The sequence below is a fragment of the Haliotis asinina genome, chromosome 13 (genome assembly GCF_037392515.1).
Source record: "Haliotis asinina isolate JCU_RB_2024 chromosome 13, JCU_Hal_asi_v2, whole genome shotgun sequence".
Lineage (NCBI taxonomy): Eukaryota > Metazoa > Mollusca > Gastropoda > Lepetellida > Haliotidae > Haliotis > Haliotis asinina.
Window position 1 is genome coordinate 27,355,273 of NC_090292.1, and position 22,664 is coordinate 27,377,936.

At 40.9% G+C, this 22,664-nt stretch overlaps 2 protein-coding genes across 2 annotated transcripts; both read left to right on the forward strand.

Annotated features, from left to right (window-relative positions):
• Positions 1–5,867: 5,867 nt before the first annotated feature.
• LOC137259485 (sodium- and chloride-dependent creatine transporter 1-like) lies at positions 5,868–9,021 on the forward strand (the record flags this gene model as incomplete). The annotated part of the gene is made up of 4 exons (XM_067797128.1): positions 5,868–5,909; positions 6,335–6,469; positions 7,173–7,276; positions 8,943–9,021. Coding segments are annotated over exons 1-4 (360 nt in total), but the record flags the coding sequence as incomplete, so codon positions are not given.
• Positions 9,022–21,425, forward strand: LOC137260478 (sodium- and chloride-dependent glycine transporter 1-like). Its single transcript, XM_067798144.1, has 7 exons — positions 9,022–9,067; positions 14,823–14,935; positions 16,299–16,427; positions 17,644–17,743; positions 19,158–19,258; positions 19,894–20,064; positions 21,330–21,425. Exons 1-7 carry the CDS (start codon positions 9,022–9,024, stop codon positions 21,423–21,425), a joined length of 756 nt encoding a protein of 251 aa, XP_067654245.1.
• The last annotated feature ends 1,239 nt before the right edge of the window (positions 21,426–22,664 follow it).

Consider the following 22,664-nt stretch of genomic DNA (forward strand, 5'->3'; position numbering starts at 1 on the left):
CAAAACTTTAAGACGGTCCACCATTTCTTCGAATTGGCACATAGATGGGCCTGGTTGTATTGCGGTGCCTTTTGGTTGGCTTGAATATCTGAATATTTTTATTTTCATTTTCATGGCAACATGTTCGACCTCTACTGAATATGGCGGTAGTGTTCTTTTCCGGAGCAGAACTGTAACACCTCACAATACGCTCCTTCCACTAAACCGTTCAAATAACTGACGTGCTGTAGTCATAATTAGTAGGCATATTCATGATGAGTAATTTGCCATTGTGGAGGATTTTGATGACTTTGTCTTCTTGTTCAACGATTCAGTAATTGTCGGGCATTGGTTAGAAATTCACAATTGTACCTGTGCCACAAACGACGATTTGTAAAGAAATTAATTTATCAAGACATAACAAAACATGGTTGCTCCATAATTCCGACATACTACACCTGATGAAGGAGTAAGCATTAACTCCGAAACGTTGTGTTCTCTCATAAAGAAGTTGATATCCATAAAAAATCTTCATTCTTACTACAATGTTATTTTAGTATTCTGCCGAGCGATGTCTCGTTCGGCCTTGAGCGAAATTGGATCTCCCTCCTGGAGCAGATACGTCACGTTCATGTACTCAAACGGAATGAATTGGTCCTCTGGACCTCATGCTTGTCTTAAGAGGCGACTACTTGGCGACCATTTGGATCTGGTGGTCAAGCTTGTTCACGCATTTCATCATGATGTTGACAGGATTGTCTGGTCCAAACTCGATTATTTACAGACCACCCCCACACAGGGGGTTAGTAGAGTGAAGAAATAATTTCAAGCATGGGTACCTGTAGAACAATACCAACCCTGGTGTTCAGCGGCTTGTTGATGATGTAATTTAGAGATAACATGTCTTGTTATGACAGTCCTTTATTGACAGTGGTTAACGCTCAGCCAGTCAGCTTCCAGCTTGCGAGTGAAGTCATGTATATCAGAGGCTTGTGGTATTTTGTGTCAGTCGTTTCTTTTACTGGCGAAATCCATCGCCTTCATCATCCATCTCGCTGTCGCCATGTGCCCTGCCGACTCAAATCGCAGAGGTAGGTTCAGTGAATTTTATTTTTTAACAACACGGTGATAATATAGAAACAAAACAACCTAAATTATATGTAAAATTGATATGAAGAAAAGTGGGGAGAAATATTCAACATACATAACGATAAATAGGGAGAATGAGTGAGTTTAGTTTTACGCCCCACTCAGCAATATTCCAGCTATATGGCGGCGGTCTGTTAATAATCGAGTCTGTACCAGACAATCCAGTGGCCAACAACATGAGCATCGATCTGCGCAATTGGGAACCGATGACGTGTCAACCAAGTCAGCGAGCCTGACCACCCGATCCCGTTAGTCGCCTCTTACGACAAGCATAGTCGCCTTTTATGCGTTTTGAAAAGAAAGCACTTGCATGAAAAGCAACATTTCCATTGTCAGGAAGTAGTTTGACGGTGCAGTGTTTCGGTAAAACTCGACGTCGGTATAAGTTTATTTACCTTCACATCGATATTTATCACCTGCACCTGGCTTTGTTGTTGGAGTTTCCAACATTGTCTTTTGACAGAGATTGCTGTTTCATTATTTCCAGAAACGTCTGAAGAGAAAAGAGAGACATGGGGCCATCGGGTGGATGGCATCTTCACCTTGTTGGGCTACAGTGTTGGGGAAGGAACGTTGCTAAAATTCCCTTACCTGTGCGCAAGGAACGGCGGAGGTATGTACACACATCGTTTTACGGTAACATATTGACTGGCGTATTTATTTATTTTAATATCAATTTTATTTCATTCCCACAATATGTTTATTTTTTTATTTTATGTAAAACTTAATATTTTGTAAAGTGTTGTTTTACATAAATTCTGTTGACTCTCACGCGCATGACAAGCACCGACAGTATTATAAATATTTTGTTAGTGACATAGCTCTTCAAGGTTCGCATGAAAATGCAAACCTTTATGAGCAGAGGAACGAGAATGTGCGACGGGGTGTTGCAGATCGGAGTTTCGCACAGGAACTTTTGACCAAATTTTCCGCTATAAAAGGGAGACCACACGAATGAGAAGTATCTAGTCTTATAGTCACAGAACTGGAAAGCCGAGAGTGGCCACCCCGCAAGACAACATTCATGGTAAATGCTTATACGGAGTCAACGCCGGATGCTCAAAATGACGTTATCAACGTTAACAGCTTTGATCCTTCACACAAGCAGGACGACTGCGCGCTATAGGTATCGCTGCAACATGTAGGTGAACGTGAGGCGTACGATGTATGTGGTGTTTTTGAAACCCGTACACAATGTGATTTGAAAGTCGCAGTTAACATGCACATTTCGGAATTAATCAGGCAACACAAAATTCATAGATCTATGATTATGTGATTTAAGAAAAGAACGGCTCGAAATGCCATATCCCTACGTTGTGTCACAATGAAGTCAAGATTTTACTGATAACTTGGCACATTCTCTCCTTTCAGTTTTGATGTAATATCTGGCATCTAAATTGTCTGAGACAACGAGATGTCAGAGTGTAATTTCCCGGAGACAAATGAGCACAGCTCTGGTTTATCCAGATTCCCTTTGGGGGAAAAGGTCACTCACTGCAGAAGTGCAAGATTGCCCTCATCACCATTCGCGGTAACGTAAATGGGACTCGGGGTCCACAGGAGATCAGTGAGAGCGTTGTTGTCCCACATTTCGATATCCATCCTCTAGCTACGTGATCCGTCTTTATGCCGTATCCACCCGTGCATCCCACCAATGGATCCGCCCATGGAGACAAAATATATTGGTCTCAGTAGTGCTGGTTTTGGAGATGCTTTAAATGTGCTGTTTTCAGGAGCATTCCTGATCCCCTACCTTGTGTTTGTTGGTCTCTGTGCCCTACCCCTGTACTTCCTGGAAGTAGTCATTGGCCAGTACTACCAGAGGGGTCCTGTCGAGGTGTGGAAGTTTTGTCCTGCCATGAAAGGTACAGTATACCTTACCATCTCTGTCTTTGTACTGTTTTCAGGAGCATTCCTGATCCCCTACCTTGTGTTTGTTGGTCTCTGTGCCCTACCCCTGTACTTCCTGGAAGTAGTCATTGGCCAGTACTACCAGAGGGGTCCTGTCGAGGTGTGGAAGTTTTGTCCTGCCATGAAAGGTACAGTATACCTTACCATCTCTGTCATTGTACTGTTTTCAGGAGCATTCCTGATCCCCTATCTTGTGTTTGTTGGTCTCTGTGCCCTACCCCTGTACTTCCTGGAAGTAGTCATTGGCCAGTACTACCAGAAAGGTCCTGTCGAGGTGTGGAGGTTTTGCCCTGCCATGAAAGGTGAAATATGCAATATGACTATTCATCAAGGCTTTAAAACAAATGCTTCAGTAACTGCTGAATCATATTTAGATTTCAAGTTTCATTGAATTCAAGTAATATTTACGAATATGTCTCTGAAGAAGCTGAAATGTTTTAAGAAATTTCACAATTTAATCCAATTTAATTTAATCCTCATGCATCTATTTCATGCATAATTCGAGCATTTACTTCATCATTCTCTTTAATTCAGTGCAGTATTTGTACGCTTATTGCTCACATTTACTCAGAGCACACTGTTTGGTAGTAACATTACAATGCCTTTGGAAACCGTCTTGAAATTTGCTGCAGACTTTGGCATACATACACCTGTTTGTGAGGCATATAGCTATAGTTAAATAAACGTCTTTCGGTTAAACGACGATGGAGTGAGTGAGTTTAGTTTTACGCCCCACTCAGCAATATTCCAGCTATATGGCGGCGGTCTGTAAATAATCGAGTCTGGATTAGACAACCCAGTGATAATCAACATGACCATCGATCTGCGCAATTGGAAACCGATGACGTGTCAACCAAGTCAGCGAGCCTGACCACCCGATCCCGTTAGTCGCCTCTTACGACAAGCATAGTCGCATTTTGTGGCAAGCATGGGTTGCTGAAGACCTATTCTACCCCGGGACCTTCACGGGTCAAACTACGATGGAAAATCATTAAGTTCAAACAACTACTTTATGTTTGATCGAAGCAATGTGGTGGTGTCTAAAACCTGTTATTCAGGCACGCTTCAATATAAGTAAACAGTAAAGACGAGGGTTTGAACTGATCTTTGAACAGCATTTGATATCGTAAGACTTCCTGATGTGGTTGGCACATGCGATCGCATCTATATTTCCTAGACTGATGCTGTTGATCACTAGACATGCTGTTGATCACTAGATATGCTGTTGATCACTGGACATTTTTTGGTCCACATTCGATCAGTGACAGACCACAATATGGTTGGGATAATGCTAAGTATGCATTACGTGTATACTGATATTTTCTCAACAGGTCTTGGTTTAGGCACGGCGTTGGTATCGTGGGTATACGCCATGTACACCTCCATGTACTTCTCCTGGTACCTCTACTACTTCTTCAACTCCTTTTTCAACCCATTGCCATGGTCCACGTGTGGCAACGCCTGGAACACGCCCAGCTGTGTGGAATCGACTCTCTATGGACATACATGGACAAACACTACACTAAATGGTACTGTTCCTCTACAAGGCGTCATGAATGCTACACATTGGGATCATCCGAATGCGTCCACTGGCAAATTTGCTAGTGCTTCAGAAGAATTTTGGAGGCAAGTATTAAAGTTATTGTATTCATAACCTCTTATACAGTAATTTACACCGGGTTCGGATGTTTATACATCAATCTAAATGCTTCAATGGGCATCTGATTTCACCTGTCATTATTTAGTTATTCGGCTGATATGATTACGATGTTGGGCCCCCTTGGTAGTCAATAACAGATACTTTCAGAAGCTGACAGAACATTAACCTCTCGTTCTTTGCAATAACGTTTCCGAGTTACTTCTTGTGCATTCAGGCGTCATGGATTGGCCTTGATATACAAAATATCGTTGATAACAGTTGAACGACAGCAAGGATAACCCTCAGATGTACCACATGAATGAACTGTTTTCTAAGTTACCATAATGTATATGTATTTCGGTGTATATATACTCTTCAACAAAGTAGGGGAACCTGAACGTTGAAGTCCTCATTGAGGAACGTTACAATGACATTCATCTTGGGTATGCAGCGTCATTTCACGTTATCACCACACGCAAACACAATGCATGGAAGCACGTGCACAACGTGGGAGCCACCTACACGTGCATGGGGTGTCATTATGAATCATGACGTTAGGTCGATAAATCTCTGTAGACCATTTTTTTCCGATAATTTTCTTTCATCAGTGCATGGTCAGGATTTTCTGGAACATATCACACACTACTGCCTGAAATTGTAAACCTGAAATTTTCATGTCATACTCAAGTCACGTAACAAGGGGAATGTGAATGAAATCTATGTGGTGATGTATTCTCAAAACATCCATTATTATTGTATCAACATTGATTCAATCTGATATATCTCCCAATTTCGACAATCGTACATTGCAGGTACAGTTTCCCTACTTATTTACCAGTATACAACACACTAACACACACACACATTAACATACACACACACTCAACCCCCATCGGAACAAAACACGAAAAACCAAACTATATGGAAAAATTTAACAAAAAAACCAACAAAATAATACCCCCAATACAAATAAATAAACCGTCAAACAAACAAAACAAAACAACAAAACAGATAAACCACCGAACAAAACAAGAACAAAACAATCGAACGAACGCTTGCCATCTTTGACCACACTGAGAATTTGTTCACAAAACTTAGATACAATACACTGGACATCTCGCGAGGCCTGAGTGATACTGGAGCAGTTCGGTGGCCATTGTTTGGATGTCTGACCTTCACCTATGTCACCATGTACATCATGCTGTTTAAAGGCATCCGAGTGACGGGCAAGGTAATGTCAGTGAATATTAAACGTCACAATAGCCTAGCACATTTGTTCGACGATTCCACGACAACACTGCTGTGGGTTGAAGGCTGGGCGGAAGGGTGGCTGGGAGGTGGAAGTCAGTCTCGATATTAAGTATTTGCAAAAGAGGTAACTAAGTTTTATAATTAGCACACACTAGTGTATGTATATAAAACGTGTGTATTTTGTTTGACGCCGCAGAGCTGTAGTCCTACCAAGAGCCATCAGGTCCGGGTTAGTATTAATCTTCAGCACAACCTTGTCGTAAAAGAACACCGGATCTGGTGGTCAGGCTCGTTGACACGTCATCGTATCTCACTTACCCGCATCGAAGTTCTTGCTGTCGATCACTTTATTGCATCGTCCAAGCTTTCTATCTTACAGACAATGCAATATAACATCATTTCCAGATTGTGTACGTGACCTTTATGTGCCCGGTGCTGGTGTGTGCAGTCTTCCTCATACGGGGCTCCTTGCTGCCAGGGGCGACAGATGGACTGTTTTATCTCATACGACCAGACTTTGGAAAGCTGAAAAACCCTAGCGTGAGTATCAATGCAAACAAAAGGTTTACAAAATTAAAGGTTTACAAATCTGATATAACGTCATAAACCATTGCTCATAATTTCCATGCAAATTGTTCTTTGTACATCATTTAAAAGTTATGGTCGTTTTCTGGTTGAAACAAGAGGTGGCAACAGAACAAAAAAACAAACATTATAGTTTCCATGGAGATCTGTCTGATTTGACATGGTGCTAATCCAGGTGTCAGTTTTAGCTTATTCAAACCATGGATTCTCTCCATGGCCAGCGATGGTATTGGAACACTACTGCTTTCGATCATTGGTGTGCCGGCGCAGAATCGATTTGTCATGTGTCCAGAAATAATACTCTGATACCAAGCAACACTTCTTCAGCATGAGTAAAATCACCAAACTACGCTAGTCATTAATGGCAACTGGGGGTGGAGGTGATCGGGGGACCAGGCTATCGTACTTGGCTGAGCCATGTCTTTCAAGGGACGATGGAGTGGCCTAATGAATAAAGCGTTCGTTCGTCACGCCGGAGATCCGGGTTTGATTCCCCACATTGTACGCCTTTTCTGATGTCCTCCGCCGTTATGTTGCTTGAATATTGCTAAAAGAGGCTTTTACTTACACTCTCTCATGACATACGGCTAAAACACACCTGAGTGCAGAGTTATAAAACTATTAAATTAAGAAGCACTGTGATGTTCATGTGCCGTAGATATGGATCGAAGCATGTGGCTACGCCCTTCACTCCATGGGGACGAGCACTGGGATCGCCAACACCGTTTCCAGTCACAATCAGCGGAACAGTAACTGCTACAGGTATACTAGGGGTTCTAAAATACTATCGCCCGACGCCTGATTCAAGTCCGTTTTCATTTCGGGCAATCATAAAATGGTACCTTACTTGTCTGTGGGATGCTAGATAATTTCCGTTTACGGTTTCAACCTGCAAATAAACTTGGATTTCCTTTCTTATCTGCTCAATTTCGCAATGATAATAATGTAGGGTTATCTTCCTTGCTACTTATCACTTCTCGATAAATGGTCCAATAAACATGCTTCGTATATGCAACAAATACTGACTGCATCCGACTTCACGGCCGAGTGATCTTCTGCAGATGCTTGAATGAGTATTGTGTTTATTGTGCCCTGCCAAGCATGTGCTGCACATTCTGAACAACGTCACGGTGTACCAAAACTAATAATCCCCAGAGTGGTATTTATACATATTTAAATATAATGGATCAATATAGTCTGCTTGCACAACAGGTAGTTGTTAGCTGAACAGTATTTAGAGCAGCGGTAATGTTAGGCTTAATTTAAAAATATTAATATAATATTAATTCAGGGATTGTATAGACGTGTACCGACATGATGGGTGACAGTAGACTTCAGGAAATTTGTGTAGGTATACTTGTTGAATGGGATCGTGTGTTTGGGGTGGGGGTGGGGGGTTAGTTGGGGTGTTTGTTTTCTTTTTGTTTTTTTTTGTTTTTGTTTTTTTGTGTGTTTTTTCTTTTTGTTGTTTTTTTGTTGTTAGGGTTTTTTGGTTTGAGTTTTCTTGTTGGTTTTTGTTTTGTTTTTGGGTTTTTGTTGTTTTTTGTGTTGTTTTTTTTCGTTGTTGTTGGGTTTTTTAGGGGGGGAGGTTGTGTTGGTTTTTCGTTGGGTTTTTTTTTCTGTGTGTGTGTGTGTTTTATTTTTCATCTTCAAATACTGACGGCAAAAGTGCATACTGTTCACATTTTCCAGTCTTTGACGGTACAGAGACGACATTAGGACGCGGGATACGATGGTATCGGCCCAGTGTATGAATGGAATGTTCAATTTTGAATGATAAAACATTGCATCCAAAACATTAATATTGTGTGCTGTTTTCGACATGCCTCCTTATAACGCTGTCTGGTCATGGACATTAATTATTTGTACAGTAACCGAACCTACCTCATGCTAGTCAGTTGTGATGAGAACACTTTTGTTTAATCAGTTTGATTATAATGATTTATTTTTAAAGGCTCAGTGCTGGTAGTTGGCTGATGAGAGCATAAAGTCCACGTTTTACATTTACAATTGTATCAGTTCCCTCCCTCAAACCTCAATGTCTTTCACTTTGATTTTTATGTTGGCATAATATTATCATGCGTGGTGGTGGTGGTGAATGGCTGAGTGGTGCCATGCTTAGGCATTTTAGGAATCAACAGGGACTACCACATCCACCTCCACCTCCACCTCCACCTCCACCTCTGCCGCCACACATCACATCCACCTCCACACACCATTTCCACTTTCACCTCTACCTCCACATCCACCTCTACCACCACACACCACCTCCACCTCTACCTCCACACACTATCTCCACTTTCACTTTCACCTCCACCTCTACCTCTACCACCACACACCACCTCCACATTCACATCCACCTCCACCACCACACACCACCTCTCTTGAATCATAGGTCATCACTGAATATTGTTATCCCAATTCCCAGAGTTGCGATGGTTCTGTGCATCGTTGATCCCCTGATCACCATCTTCTGTGGACTGTCCATCTTCACGGTGTTGGGACACATGGCCTATGTGACGGGGTCCAACATGGACAATTTCCAGTCGTCAGGTAACAGGAAATCAAATAATACTTTCAACAGTAACCGTGACATGGTATCATAATGGACAAGGACATAGTGTCCGCCATTAGTCTGGAGTGAGTGAGTGACTGAGTGACTTTAGTTTTACGCTGCGCTCAGCAATATTCCAGCTATATGGCGGCTTATTAGTCTGAATAAGTAGCAGCACAGGTGCGCGAATGCACGACTGAAGTCATTATTGAAGGAGATAATCTCCACAATTTGATTTTATCTGAACTCCCGTAAGCGTATCTGCCTCTGTTAGGTTGTATCTCTAGTACTTATAATAGTATATATGGAAATAATCCCACCCTAGGGTCTGTGTCAGACCTGTGAGGACGGGTATTGTCAATCCACGAAGATCTGGGTCAGAACTGGTCTTCAGTAACCAATGCTTGTCGTAAAAGGAGACTAAAGGGATCGGGTGGTCATGCTCACTGACGTGGCTGATGTGTGTCATCATATCCCAGCTGCATAGATGGATGCTCATGCTGTTGATCACTGGGATGTCTGGGCTAGATTACTGACCGACACCGTTGACATATTGCCGAGTTTGGAGTTAAACAAGTATAGATCCTCATTAACTTTAAGGCTGCCGTTGTACTGACTGGATATTACGAGAAGCATCGTAGCACAATATTTGCTCACGTCTGTGTAACATACGACTAATGGGATCGGATGGTCAGGCTCGCTTACTTGGTTGGCACGTGTCATCGGTTCCCGATTGCGCAGATCGATGTTCATGCTGTTTATCACTGGTTGTCTGGTTATGTACAGACCGCCGCCATGTAGCTGTACTATTTACGAGATAATCCAAAACAATTCATATACAAACTATATATCTAATATACCGACTCTTGCTGATAATTGCGTTTAAGTTTCTAAAAATAGAACGGATGGTCACGATCACAAACGCTGTCCTGGTCAACTTGTTAAGATAAAGGCTATCTATGTAATGTAGTAAGGTAAAATGCATACGTAAACCATTAGAGATTTACATCAGATTTCTTGGTTTGATTTGAAGTCTTCATCTGAGTCCTACGGGCTGACCATCATAAGGGATGTGTATTTTACTGTAAAACAGTAAAGGGTCATCATTAGTTTTTATAAGGAAATTTATTTCATTGTTGTATTGTGATTAATATGCTCTGTAGACAGATGTATTTGGTAGAATTGTTAGTGACTGTACCCTCAAAGGGGGTTTAAGTATTGTAAAATTATTGTTCTCCTGAGAGGGTGCGTAAGTCCCAAAACTTTCAAGTCAATGTAAACTTATCAGGCTTTTAAAACGTATTATTCTTGTTGTTTTAATTTTGGTTAACGTGTCTTACAATCACCAGCAGATGAAGGGATGATGTAAATCCAACTAGGCTCATCATAAGGGATGTGTATTTTACTGTAAAAACAGTAAAGGGTCTTTCTAACACAGCTAGTGCTCATTTCATCATTAGTTTGTTTTAAAGGAAATTGATTGTATTGTGATTAATATGCTCTGTAGACAGATGTATTTGGTAGATTAGATTAGTGACTAGAATTGTTAGTGATTGTACCCTCAAAGGGGGTTTAAGTATTGTAAAATTATTGTTCTCCTGAGAGGGTGCGTAAGTCCCAAAACTTTCAAGTCAATGTAAACTTATCAGGCTTTTAAAACGTAGTATTCTTGTTGTTTTAATTTTGGTTAACGTGTCTTACAATCGCCAGCAGATGAAGGGATGGTGTAAATCCAACTAGGCTCAATGCAGGAAGGAAAAGTACTGTAAGTCCCCATCCCAGGTAGCATGGTAGCATTGGGCCAGCATTGGGCCACTGTTGGAAACAAAGTGGGCCAGTGCTGGCATTCAGCATTGGGCCAACGCTGATTATCAACGTTGGCCCAGCATTGGCCCAATGATGGCAAGCCAGTATGTAGCCAATACTGGCCAATTATTGGCCCAATGATGGCGTGCCAGTCTGTAGCCAATACTGTGCCTTCCTTTTGCCAATCATATCATCCTGGCTTTTTAATGTACATATATGATTCTTCATTGACTAATGCCAAGAAATCGTATCTTGGTTTTCTCTACCATCCATCCCTTGTGATTGTGACAATCGGCATTTGTAAAGATACTGTAAAACACTTTACAACACTGTATTTACCAACTGTAAGTTAAATTCATAATGTTTCTGAACAAGATTGTTTCAATAAATAAAAGTTTATGAAACGGAACATGTGTTCACATATCATTATATATCTTACAAAAAATAGAACTTTAACAAATATCTACACATTGTCTTACGATATGCAATTCTATAATACTAAAATGTGCGTATGTCGTAATTAGTTGAATCTATGCGGTTGAAAACAGAAAACAAAATAATTAAATGTATCTTCTTAACTTTAATTCTCTCTTTTATAATAATATGTAATGAAATGAGATTCTATGCATCATCAAAAATCATACTTCAATAGTTTTCAATGAAAATGTACAACTGTCAAAACTGTATTACCGTTAGCAATGATGCCATAGCATTGTGACGTCATCAAGTTCATTGACAGGGCACTGTACAAAGTCTACTGTCAAAACGATATCTCCCAGGAGCTGACACACGATCTCATACAAGCGATATCTCCTGTGGAACACAGTTTTTGATGATAGAGTTGTCTATTGTACGTTGGTCGCAGTTTTATGAGGCTTTCCAGTTCACAGTCAGACGCCCTCGTGCACGCTGGGTCCTTCCGTGCTGCTTCTGAAATGGAAATTGAAATTGGACGTGAAAGTACATAAAGCTGCTGTATCAATAATTCTCTAATTTCATTAAACATTTCAATGTATATTATTGTGTATTGTCACATATGAAGTCACAAGTTTGACAATTCTAGATCGCCTTACCTCTGAAGCTCCTTTCAATGTTGATCAATATTTAACTATATGAAGTTTGTATGTTTCAAACACTTATTTTCATAATATAATTTGAAATTTTAACAATCCCAGTCAGTCAAGTATGGAATTGTTACCAAATGTGGTACTGATCGAAAAGCATATGTATTTCTGATTACAGAAAACAGTGACAAGTATAGTACTGAAATGAAATGCTGTAAATCGTAAGGATGGCCACGTTTAACTCAGTGGCACTTACGTATCCAATTACAGCCACTTCCAAATAACCCATTTATTCTTTTGTAACATATTTGCATCTATTTTAAAATTGTGAAAATATGGTAGACTATACCTTTCTTAAATGATCCTGGTATATCACGTGGAAAAGGGACTTGAAATCTGTAAATCCTCGGATAAGTGCAAGAGTGAACACTGGTGTAAGATACCGCTCTAAGGAGAAATTCTTCAGTTGACAGTCTGCAGCAAATGCCTGTTTCAAATGTTTCCATGGTTTGTAGTTTCTATTAAATTATAATTAGACTATAAACTTTTATCATTTGCAAAAACACTTGTGCACTGATTGTGTGAAACTGGACAAGGGCTTTTTAGATATATTTGTAAGTTAATCTTCATGTTTCACAACTAAAAGTAGCTCCGGGCAGATGAACTGATAAAGAGGTTAAATTTAGAACACATGGTCAGTGCTGGGAATCTGCTGGTACCAGCTGGTGGCTGAGAGACAGTGGCTCCCCAGCATTGGCCCAGTGCTGTGCCAATGCCGTGAGCCCCGTTGCCGGCACAAGCGTAACTCGCGGCAGTAATACAGCATTAGGCCAATGCTGTCATGCTACCTGGGATGGTCCCTAGTCTGGTGATCAACCTTCTGTTGTTGCCGATCTATAGCCTGCTTTTATGTTGTATTTTGTTACAAACTGCCGTGACAAAGTGGGTAGGAAATCCCCACAGAACCAGCAAAATATAAAAGTGACAAATCTAAGATTTCCAATCTTTTTGTATTCAGCAAAAACAAAGGCAAGATACAAAAAATTCACAGGAGAGGTTTCCTGTACAATACAACTGAGTCAATTCTAAAGTCATTGGTCATACATATAATGTCAACTCACCGAAGTCTTGATGTGAGAGTGAGAAACAGTTACGCAGAATGTAACACAACGGGCAGTCAGGCAGCGGTTATGTAGATCAAGCGTTGGCGGAGATTGGCAGATATGTACTCCAGTTAATCTGTATCCTTGTCGCCAACACGGCAAATAGCCTTTATATATACAGTCATTGATTCCAGAAGTTTCGAGCACTTACGACCATCGCCACTAACGTCGAATTCTCTCGGTCAGCCTAGTGATTACCTTTTTCAAAGAGAGGTAACTCTGGAGAACTGCATTTAAGACCTGCCGATAAAATGCTAATACCACTGAACATTTATGATACGAAATGTGACCCATAATATTTATCACTTAAAAACCTAAAAGTTTTGACTCAATAATAATTATTACATAATTAATAATACAATTTCCAGAAAATACGCTCCCGTAACAATTGTCCAAATAGACCAAGTGATATTAGTTTTAAGTTTCCACGCTAGTTTTAAATCGAATTGTGATTTTCTAGTTGTTTTACTGTCCTTTGTCGACAGGTTTTTATAATAAACATATATTCCATTTCAGTGTTAAATGTTCTCATTCACGATTTGACTGAAATATTGACGATGTGACGTTAAATATTAACTCACTCATAAGGGTTGGGTACGACATGGAGGCAGAAAGGCTATTTAAAGAGAGACAGAACCCATTAGTCGTGAAAGACATGAGATTAATTTTATACTGAAACAAATAACAATGAAACGGGGTAAGTCATCGAAGATGCTGCCCGATTTTCATCCAGTCACGGGCTCCAGTATTCATCCAGTCACGACCCACATGAGTGCAAGGTTAACGAATCAAACCAATGAGTTGAAATATGTGATAAAAAATCAGAGTAGGTTCGAACTATTCAAAAAGACATATTTGACATTGGGAGTTTAGTGTGTTGGTAATCCGAGCTCTTCATTTCGGAAGCATATCCACGCCACTCTGTTCCCCGTGTGGTGCACGGGTGCCTTGTTGGGTTGAGTATTGCCAAAATATCCGTTTTGCGATACATTGCGATGTGTGTTGGCCTATTGCAATATCGATTGCAATATACCGTGAAAATGCAACACGCAGTTAAGGTAATAAAAGATATTGTTTCCAATACCATTGGCAAATGTATGGGCCTAGATGTGATTGAAAATGTTTCCAAACTGAAAACTGCGCTCTGAAGATTGGAACTCAAGCAAAAAGCGTCTGCAGCAGCGTCCGTCAATTTGGTTTGTTTATTCACGCCTGCCGGTACTAATCTTACGTAATGGTTTTAAAGCCACGCAGATGCAATTAATATGACCAGTAAACATTCTCAAAACTATCAATGTATAATAATATAAAGAAAATACAGCATCACGAACGTTACCGATCATGGTGACGGAAATTGCCGGTTCGCGAAAAGTGTACCGGATTATATCGTATTGAAGTTCGTATTGTAATATACCGGTTAACAGGTATTATCGCCCACCCCTATTGCCTAGTCATCATGTATTGAAGTTGTACTTAGAGAGATAGATTGAGACTGAGTGAACCTGAGTATAGAACCTGGTGTTGCATGTATATATGTGTGTCAGAACATAGAGTCCCCATAGACCAAATGAGTGCAGAGCTAGAGCTTACATTTCCCCCAGAAGAACATCGACTGACAATGTGAGTAGAAAACTCTTAGTGAAGCCCAAACGTGAGTATTAAATGTTGCAACAGTGTGAGACATACATATGCTGATGAATCAATTTCATTTTCGACTTCAGGTCTTAATCTGGCGTTCTCAGTGTTACCGGAAGCAGTGACATATCTCCCTTTGCCCCAGTTATGGTCCGTGCTGGTCTTCATGACGATGATGACATTGGGCCTAGATACGACGGTATATTTTTGCTGTTCTCTACAAAATCATTATTAGGCTTTGGATTCAATTCTGTCATACCGTGTCATACCGTGTCATACCTTGCCATACCTAGCTATCTCTCTGTATATGTTCAAGCCGCCGATATTTTATGCCATTCACACTTTGTGCAGGATCACAACTTATCATAGTGACTCGTGAAGGTCCCGGGTAGGATAGGCCCTCAGCAGCCCATGCTTGCCGTGAAAGGCGACTGTGCTTGTCGTAAAAGGCGACTAACGGGATCGGGTGGTCAGGCTCGCTGACTTGGTTGACACATGTCATCGGTTCCCAGCTGTGCTTATCGATGCTCAGGCTGTTGATCAATGGATTGTCTGGTCCAGACTCGATTATTTACAGACCGCCACCATATAGCTGGAATATTACTGAATGACGCGCAAAACTAAACTCACTCGACCGCTCACTCACTTATCATAGTAAATAGTAATATCAATATACTATTGCCCGAGAGTTTGATGAGCAAACACAACAATAGTGATGAAGATCAATGTTCATTAATATTATGCTGATCACTGGATTGTCTGGTCCAGATCCCTTCACACTCACTTTTCTCTCTCTCTCTCTCTCTCTCTCTCTCTCACACACACACACGCACACACACACACACACACACACACAAACACACTCACAAACACACACAAACAAAGCCAGGTTCTGGTTGAAACCACCTGCCTGCATCATAACATTGGGCAATTTGCAATCTTTGAAACGTCTCTCCTTGTCTACGCTATATTCGGGCTCAACGACTTGTAAACACCAGACATTATTTCTGTGCGTAAGAGAGAGATGCGGACTGACAATAGTCGTTTAGCAAATAGAGTTTTCCAAGAGAGTAGCTGGTAGATAATACAAATTTGTGATCCATAGGTCTGTCTCCGTGTTCTGTTTGTCATAGTTTTTCTGATACAAAAGATGTCATTAATGACCTTTTGATACAGATAGGGTCACCAGCTCTCACCACAGCAGATTACAACGTTTCCCAGAGGTCTCATCTAAACACAGGTGTTCACGCACCTCGCAACCAGATCAGGGTGCTCCGGGATATCTTCAGCTATGTCGTTGAACGACTTCTTATATCACAAAAACATGATCTGTAGTATTTTAGGACATTTGATGATGGGGTTTTGACTGACTGAGTGGGTATGGAACAGAGCAATTTTAGCAATATTCCAGCAACATCTCGACGGGGGAACATGAACATCAGAAATGGACTTCACACGTCCGGGTCGTCTGCGAGACCAGCCTGCGAGCCTCCCCCCACACCATATTGCTAACATGGGCATAGAATCACACTTAAGTATTTAAAACGCTTTTTTCATTGCAGGTTCCGAGTTTAGAGATAACACAAGAGACTATAGCTGACCAGTTCCCATCACTGTCCAAGCGTCGGTGGCTTCTTCTTCTCATTGTGTTTCTTCCTTGCTTCCTCTTGGCTCTTCCTTACACGACGCAGGTAAGACGAAATTGGGATTCCATAAAGTCAGCGAAGGACAGCGTTGCTTTGTTCAAGTTGGTGTCTGATTTAAGCGTTTGCGGGAACGTCTGCCCACTTCTTTTTTGCTTACTACAATGGGTTTTTTTCAGCATAAAGGTAGGGTTACAATAGGTAGGTTGAATTCGGTTTCAAGGCCAGAGTGCAAACATATAAAATGCTCTTAAGTTTCCAGTTAGTCTCGAATTGGCTACACCTGACAGTGTACATTTCGTCTGCCCATGAGTGACAAGTCTGTAACGGCTGGAATTTTCTGCTGGAATAAACGCAACTGTCCAACAAGTACAGCCCCTTCATTACATATTTTGAAGAATGTAAGCGTGTCGATGTCAGCACGTTGTAACACTAGTAGTTTTTATAAGGCTGCATAAAAAAATAAATGTTTCTCGGGCACATTGTTTTTTCAAAAGTGACGACGACGGTAGGACTTTTCTTAGTTTTTAATAGAAAAAACAGTGACGTGGGAGGAGCACATTTTTTTATTTTTTTCGCTCAGAAATACGGTTTGGCACGTTTTAATGAGTTGAAGATCCGGTCACACTCGTTTTTGCACACACTCATTTGTGTACTGGACAAATGGATGATCGTGCAATGTGACAATTATTTGTTTTATGTGGCCATAAAATATTGTTACGCACCTAAACAAAAGTGACGCGCCGACTTTAAACCCCGCCCGTTCATGTCAAGCTCGAGAATTGTAATTTGTGCAATAACCTGCATGCACATGCGTGGTGTCGTTGCTTGCACTAGTCTGGATTAATGAATTCTTATAACTTGTAGCGCTAGCCGTTGATGCATGTTACTCTTGCCTCAGGAACGCCGGTGGCTAGTCGTTTAAGGCGCAGCAGAGTTGCCTCCCTTATGTATCGCAGACGCCTATGATTTCCTAGTTACCTAAGTTCCGATGGACGTATTTAGTCTTGATTAAGTTTTAAAGTTGACAGCACCATTATTCTGTTTTTGACGTAAACGTCTCTCCCTAAAATTGCAAACATGCTCTATGAAGGAAAGAAACCGCTCGCCGAGTGAGCAACGTTTTGCAGTCTTAGGAGATTAGATCGTGCAGAGTGCTTTGCTACGTGTATCTAAAGGGTTTCTTAAACAAACAGCTACAAATGACTGTCTAATATTTCCGTTGGTTGAACATCATTTCCTATGTTCCCCGTTCGACCCTCAGGCTGGTGTCTACGTCCTGATCCTTGTAGACTGGTACGCATCGGTGCCCCCTGTGATGTTGTTCGGGGTGGTGGAGTGTATCGTGCTAGCCTGGGTGTTTGGTAAGTATTTGTTCATGGTGATAGCTAAGATACATGTACCCAGCAGCAAACATTGTATGGTGGGCGTCAGTGACGATTGAAAGAATCGGGTAGTCCGACCGAATAGTATGTTCCTATTTGTTCCCATGTTTATTAGGAGGTGGTGGGGTAGCCTAGTTGTAAAGCGTTCGCTCGTCACACCGAAGACCCAGGTTCGATTCCCCACATGGATACAATGTATGAAGCCCATCCCTGGTGTCCCCAGCAGTGAAATTGTTTGAATATTGCTATATTATATAGACTCAACAAACTAACTTGACTCTCTCACCCATCTATGCTTGTAGTGCCATTCTCTCGTCTGGCATTAATCTGTTATTAGTCTGAACCAAACTCGAACATTATTTGTACCTGACCCAATGACGGTCAGGAAAATATCACTATTGTAAAGTGTGCGAGTTACATTTTACCCAATTTTGATAAATATCCCGGCATTATAACGGCGGGGGACACCAGAAGACAGACTTTACACATTGTATATGAGGAATCAAACCGGATCTTCGACGTAAACAGCGACCGTATAGATCACCACGCTACCCCATGACTAGTGTTCAAAACTCCCCTAATTCCAATCTAGACACCCGTACTGGTGACTTTGAAGAAATACCATTCCGGATACATATTTGCCTCTCCGGTTTTCAACAATAAGAAAGAAAAAAAACTACAAAAATATAATACAATATACTGCATTTATTATAATTATTATAACGTGACGGCTAAGCTGCATGACCTAATTTAGAACGCACAATCATTTCGAGATCTGAATCATAATCGGAGTCAGCATGGTCAGACCGGTCAAAAAGACCACCGGACAGGCTACTTTTGAAATTAGACAGTCCTAGATGAAAATACTCCGTTCCTGGCGGTCGGCAGGTGGGAATTGTAAACGCTGCCATCACCCCATTTTGTGAAATAAAATCAATGTCGGATGTTTCTATTAAAATGATCTTTCCCATCATTGTGTCTTGGTCAATGGCATTAAATGAAATTAACTAATCTGAATTGAATGTGTGTTCGGAGCTTGACCATGCAAACCAATGATTGATAGTTTGAACAAAATCAAAACGAATGACAAATCGACCCTAGTAAAATGTCATTCAGTGATTATGTTCCTTTCACTTGGATCTATTCCTAAGCGAAAAGTCAACAGGGCCTTGATAGAAACAACAAAAAATAAAACTAAACAAAAAGTACCCAACTTACTGTTGTCCTGTGAGTGAGTGAGTGAGTGAGTGAGTGAGATTTTCCTGTTCGGCATCGAACCCGCGCCTGCGTTCTGACCAGCGAGCTATCTAACAACTGGGCAATCACAAGTCCCCAGTTGTCACGTGAATACTTCTATAATACTCCTGTGCATAACGTGACATCTGCATTACAGGTGTACACAGACTGGATAAGTGTACGGTGGAGATGTATGGGCAGAAAATTCCGAAGTGGCTGGCTTTCCTTATGAAGTACATTACCCCTGGACTGCTCGTGGTAAGGCATTCGACTACCAACAAACACTGCTGTGTCGAATTTTATGTTACCTAGTAGATACTTCGAGTTATTATCTACCATTTAGCCTGCTTACTGTGAGAAAAATCACAAAAATGGATTCCAACAAACATGTATGTGAATGTCCCCCGCCAAGACTGGCTGTTCCGTTTCTGCGGTTTCAGCCCGCCGCGACAGATAAGAACGTTTGTATTTTCAGTGATGATAGTTTCTCAAACAACCTTTTCGGTGGAGTCCGGAAAATGTTCAAACATAAGAAAGCTCTTGAGTATTAGTAAATGATAAACATGTGTACTGTTTATATTAATGTGGCAATTTTGTACAATGTTAAAAATTGCATTTCATCGGTCCGTTTCCGACTCAAACGGAGTGTAGGATGCCCAACTACCCCAGAAGTTAAAATGGACCAGCATACATACTGCGAGTTATCCCAAGTGTGTTACAACCTACACGAATGACTACGCCTTGACGCAGTTTTTGCTTCCTGGCAATCGTAACTTCGACAAATCATATTTCGACACAACCGTGTTTAACTGTATTGCTATACCAAGTGTCTGAATGAGCGCCACACTTGGGTTTGATATTTCAAAAGTATCTATTGATTTCATTGCTTGCAGATTATATTCGGGTACGCCTTTTACGAATACCGGCCACCGAAGTACGGCACTTACTTCTATCCTGAGTGGGCAACTGTGATTGGTTGGCTTATATCTGCCTTTATTATTGTTCCCACGCCATGCTGGGTAGTTTACTGTGTATGGAAGTCCAGCGGGGATACATTTAAACGGGTAACTTAAGTTAATTATCCTCCCGAGTGGGTGTGAGTAGTTGGGTGAATGAGTGAGTGTGTGTGAGTGGATGGGTGAGTGAGTGAATATGTTATGCTTTTGATTTCAGTGTGTATACTTGACTGTAAATGCATCTGTTTGTGTGTGTTGCTGAGAGGGTGGGGATTACACGTACACTATGTCGGTGATATACACTATCCCCAAAGAAACGCATACACGAGAAATCTGTTACAAAAATGTTTTATTTTTAAACATGTATAACTCGTCCACAAAATTAATAGTCTTTAGTGAATGAAAGTTTCAACCAGTTTGGAAGGAGGTAATGTCTAAACAAACAAGTGGATACTTTGAGATAGCACAGACGTTGAGCGCGATGATGGCGACGTAGCACGATCCAGACGTCGGATTTCCTGTCTCTAAGACCAGTCTCTTTCAAACTGTCCCGTACAGTTTGACCGGATACCCTCTGAAGTCCAGGCACCTTTCCTGCTGAGCTCACCCGTGGCAGTACGATCACGCAACTGTAGTACCTGGATGTACCGATCTTGGGCTGCAGTCATAACTTGAGGTCTACCTGTACGGGGACGGTCGTTTGTTATACCTGTTTCCTTGCAACGAGCTGCAAGCCATGATATCTACCTCAGACACACATGCAGACACCTGGCAACGGAAGGTGGGTAATCTCCAGCATGCGGCTTTTCAATGGCGATGCTCCCTGTCGCAGAGGCAAGACGTCACAGTAATTTGACCTTGAAAGTCCTTCAAAACGAATGCCAATCTGTGAAAGTAATCTGGATTTTTATTGCCAGAGAATGAATGCTCTTACTGCACAATTTCAACTGGAAGGTGATGTCTGTTGTGTGGTGGCAATGTCTTTCTAATCTTTTTACAAATCAAGATTTTCAGATAGAATAAATTTTGTACTTGCGCAGTTGTGTAAATCCATGTTACCAACACATTTGTTACTTATTTTGACGAATTTTTTAACACAATATGTTACTGGTAGCTTTTCAAAACTACAAATCGCCTTTGCGTTTCCTTTGTGGGACAGTATATAAAAGAAGATCATCATCACATTTTATTTTTCACGGAACAAGTGGTTATGGTAAGTGTCTATACCAAATAGATAAGTGAGTGAGTATGTCTTTACGTCGCACTTATACAAAAAAAAGAAGTTGATCATCCATAAGCACTTGTCACTCTTATTGCTCACAACTTTTAGAATGCTTACCATACAGTTTAGTTTGCTCAAACTATCTTTACAGAAACTGCTGAATGCATTTATTCAGCAAGATGTACCGAAGGATATACCGCTGGACGAAAGATCTGAAGAGAAAGAAACCCTCAACGTCGCCATGTAATCGCCTGTTCCATAATTATTGTCGCCACTCCATGACATGCTGCCATTCTTCTGTGATCAATAATCTAGAATCAACTGCTATCATAGACCAGGAAGTGACGTGCCGGAATCTCTAAGCAATAAACTATTCGTCATCACTCGCCACTGTCCATAAACTCCAGATGCAGCTTGTTCTGGAAAAGCACTAGCGGGGCAAGAATGCTCAGCAACTACGGTCATTGATGTAAATAGTAAATTCATGGGAAGCCTGTTTTCCGTCTCGTATAATACAGTGACAAACCAATTGGCTAATATGTTTAGGGTCTTACCAGATTTTACATGCATTTCCCATCTAAAGTCTAGGCACTCTTAAAATACCCTTTAATTGTTATTTATATGTACATGTATACATGGTTACATCGAAGATTGGTTCCGCAACGAACTTAGGGGAACCAACTGCAGTCTTCGCACAGATGAAGTGCACGAGGATCATGCATGAGATTGCTTGAAAAGCAATGCAAACTAACAAATAAATTTGAACAGCTGTTTTTTAACAGCTGAGTTTGAGTATAAAAGTTTGTTAAAAGTTCGCAAATTGGTTGTCATCTTGAAATTTATCTTTTCAACGTCAGGAATCTGTTTAACTATATGTAAGTTCATGCGCAAACCTTTAAACAATATGGGATATTTTACAAACTTTAGACTAGAACATTTGCTTGAAGGAAGTGGCTATATTAACAAAGTGAGTCTAAACTTTTGATGGGTCAGTATATACTCAGCTTCATTATTGCAGAGTCACGTCGGTGCATTTGATTGTGAAACACACACATGGCAACTCACATGCAAATGAACATTTATTTTCAAGCTTTCATTTTCAAATTTTAATATTTGCATATAAACAGGAACTATGTTTTCCTTTTTGTTTCAGTAATTCTACACACAATTCGTTTTCGAGTGCTTTTGTAATGTACGCAACGATATTGGTTTGAAATGTTTTAAGTTCAAATAATTTGTCTAACATGGAAAAATATTTCACGACTGGAAACAAACATTTTTTAGAGTTTGATTTGTTGAGTCTTATAACAATGTTCCAGCAATTTCCCGGCGAGCACCAGACATGGGCTTCACACGTTGTACCCATGTGGGAAACCGAGCCCAGATCTTCAGCGTGACGGGCCAACGCTTTAACCACTAGCCTACAATACTGTCAACACATTTATTTAGACAAAGCACTCTGCACAGTTAAATGCCCTGACCAGTA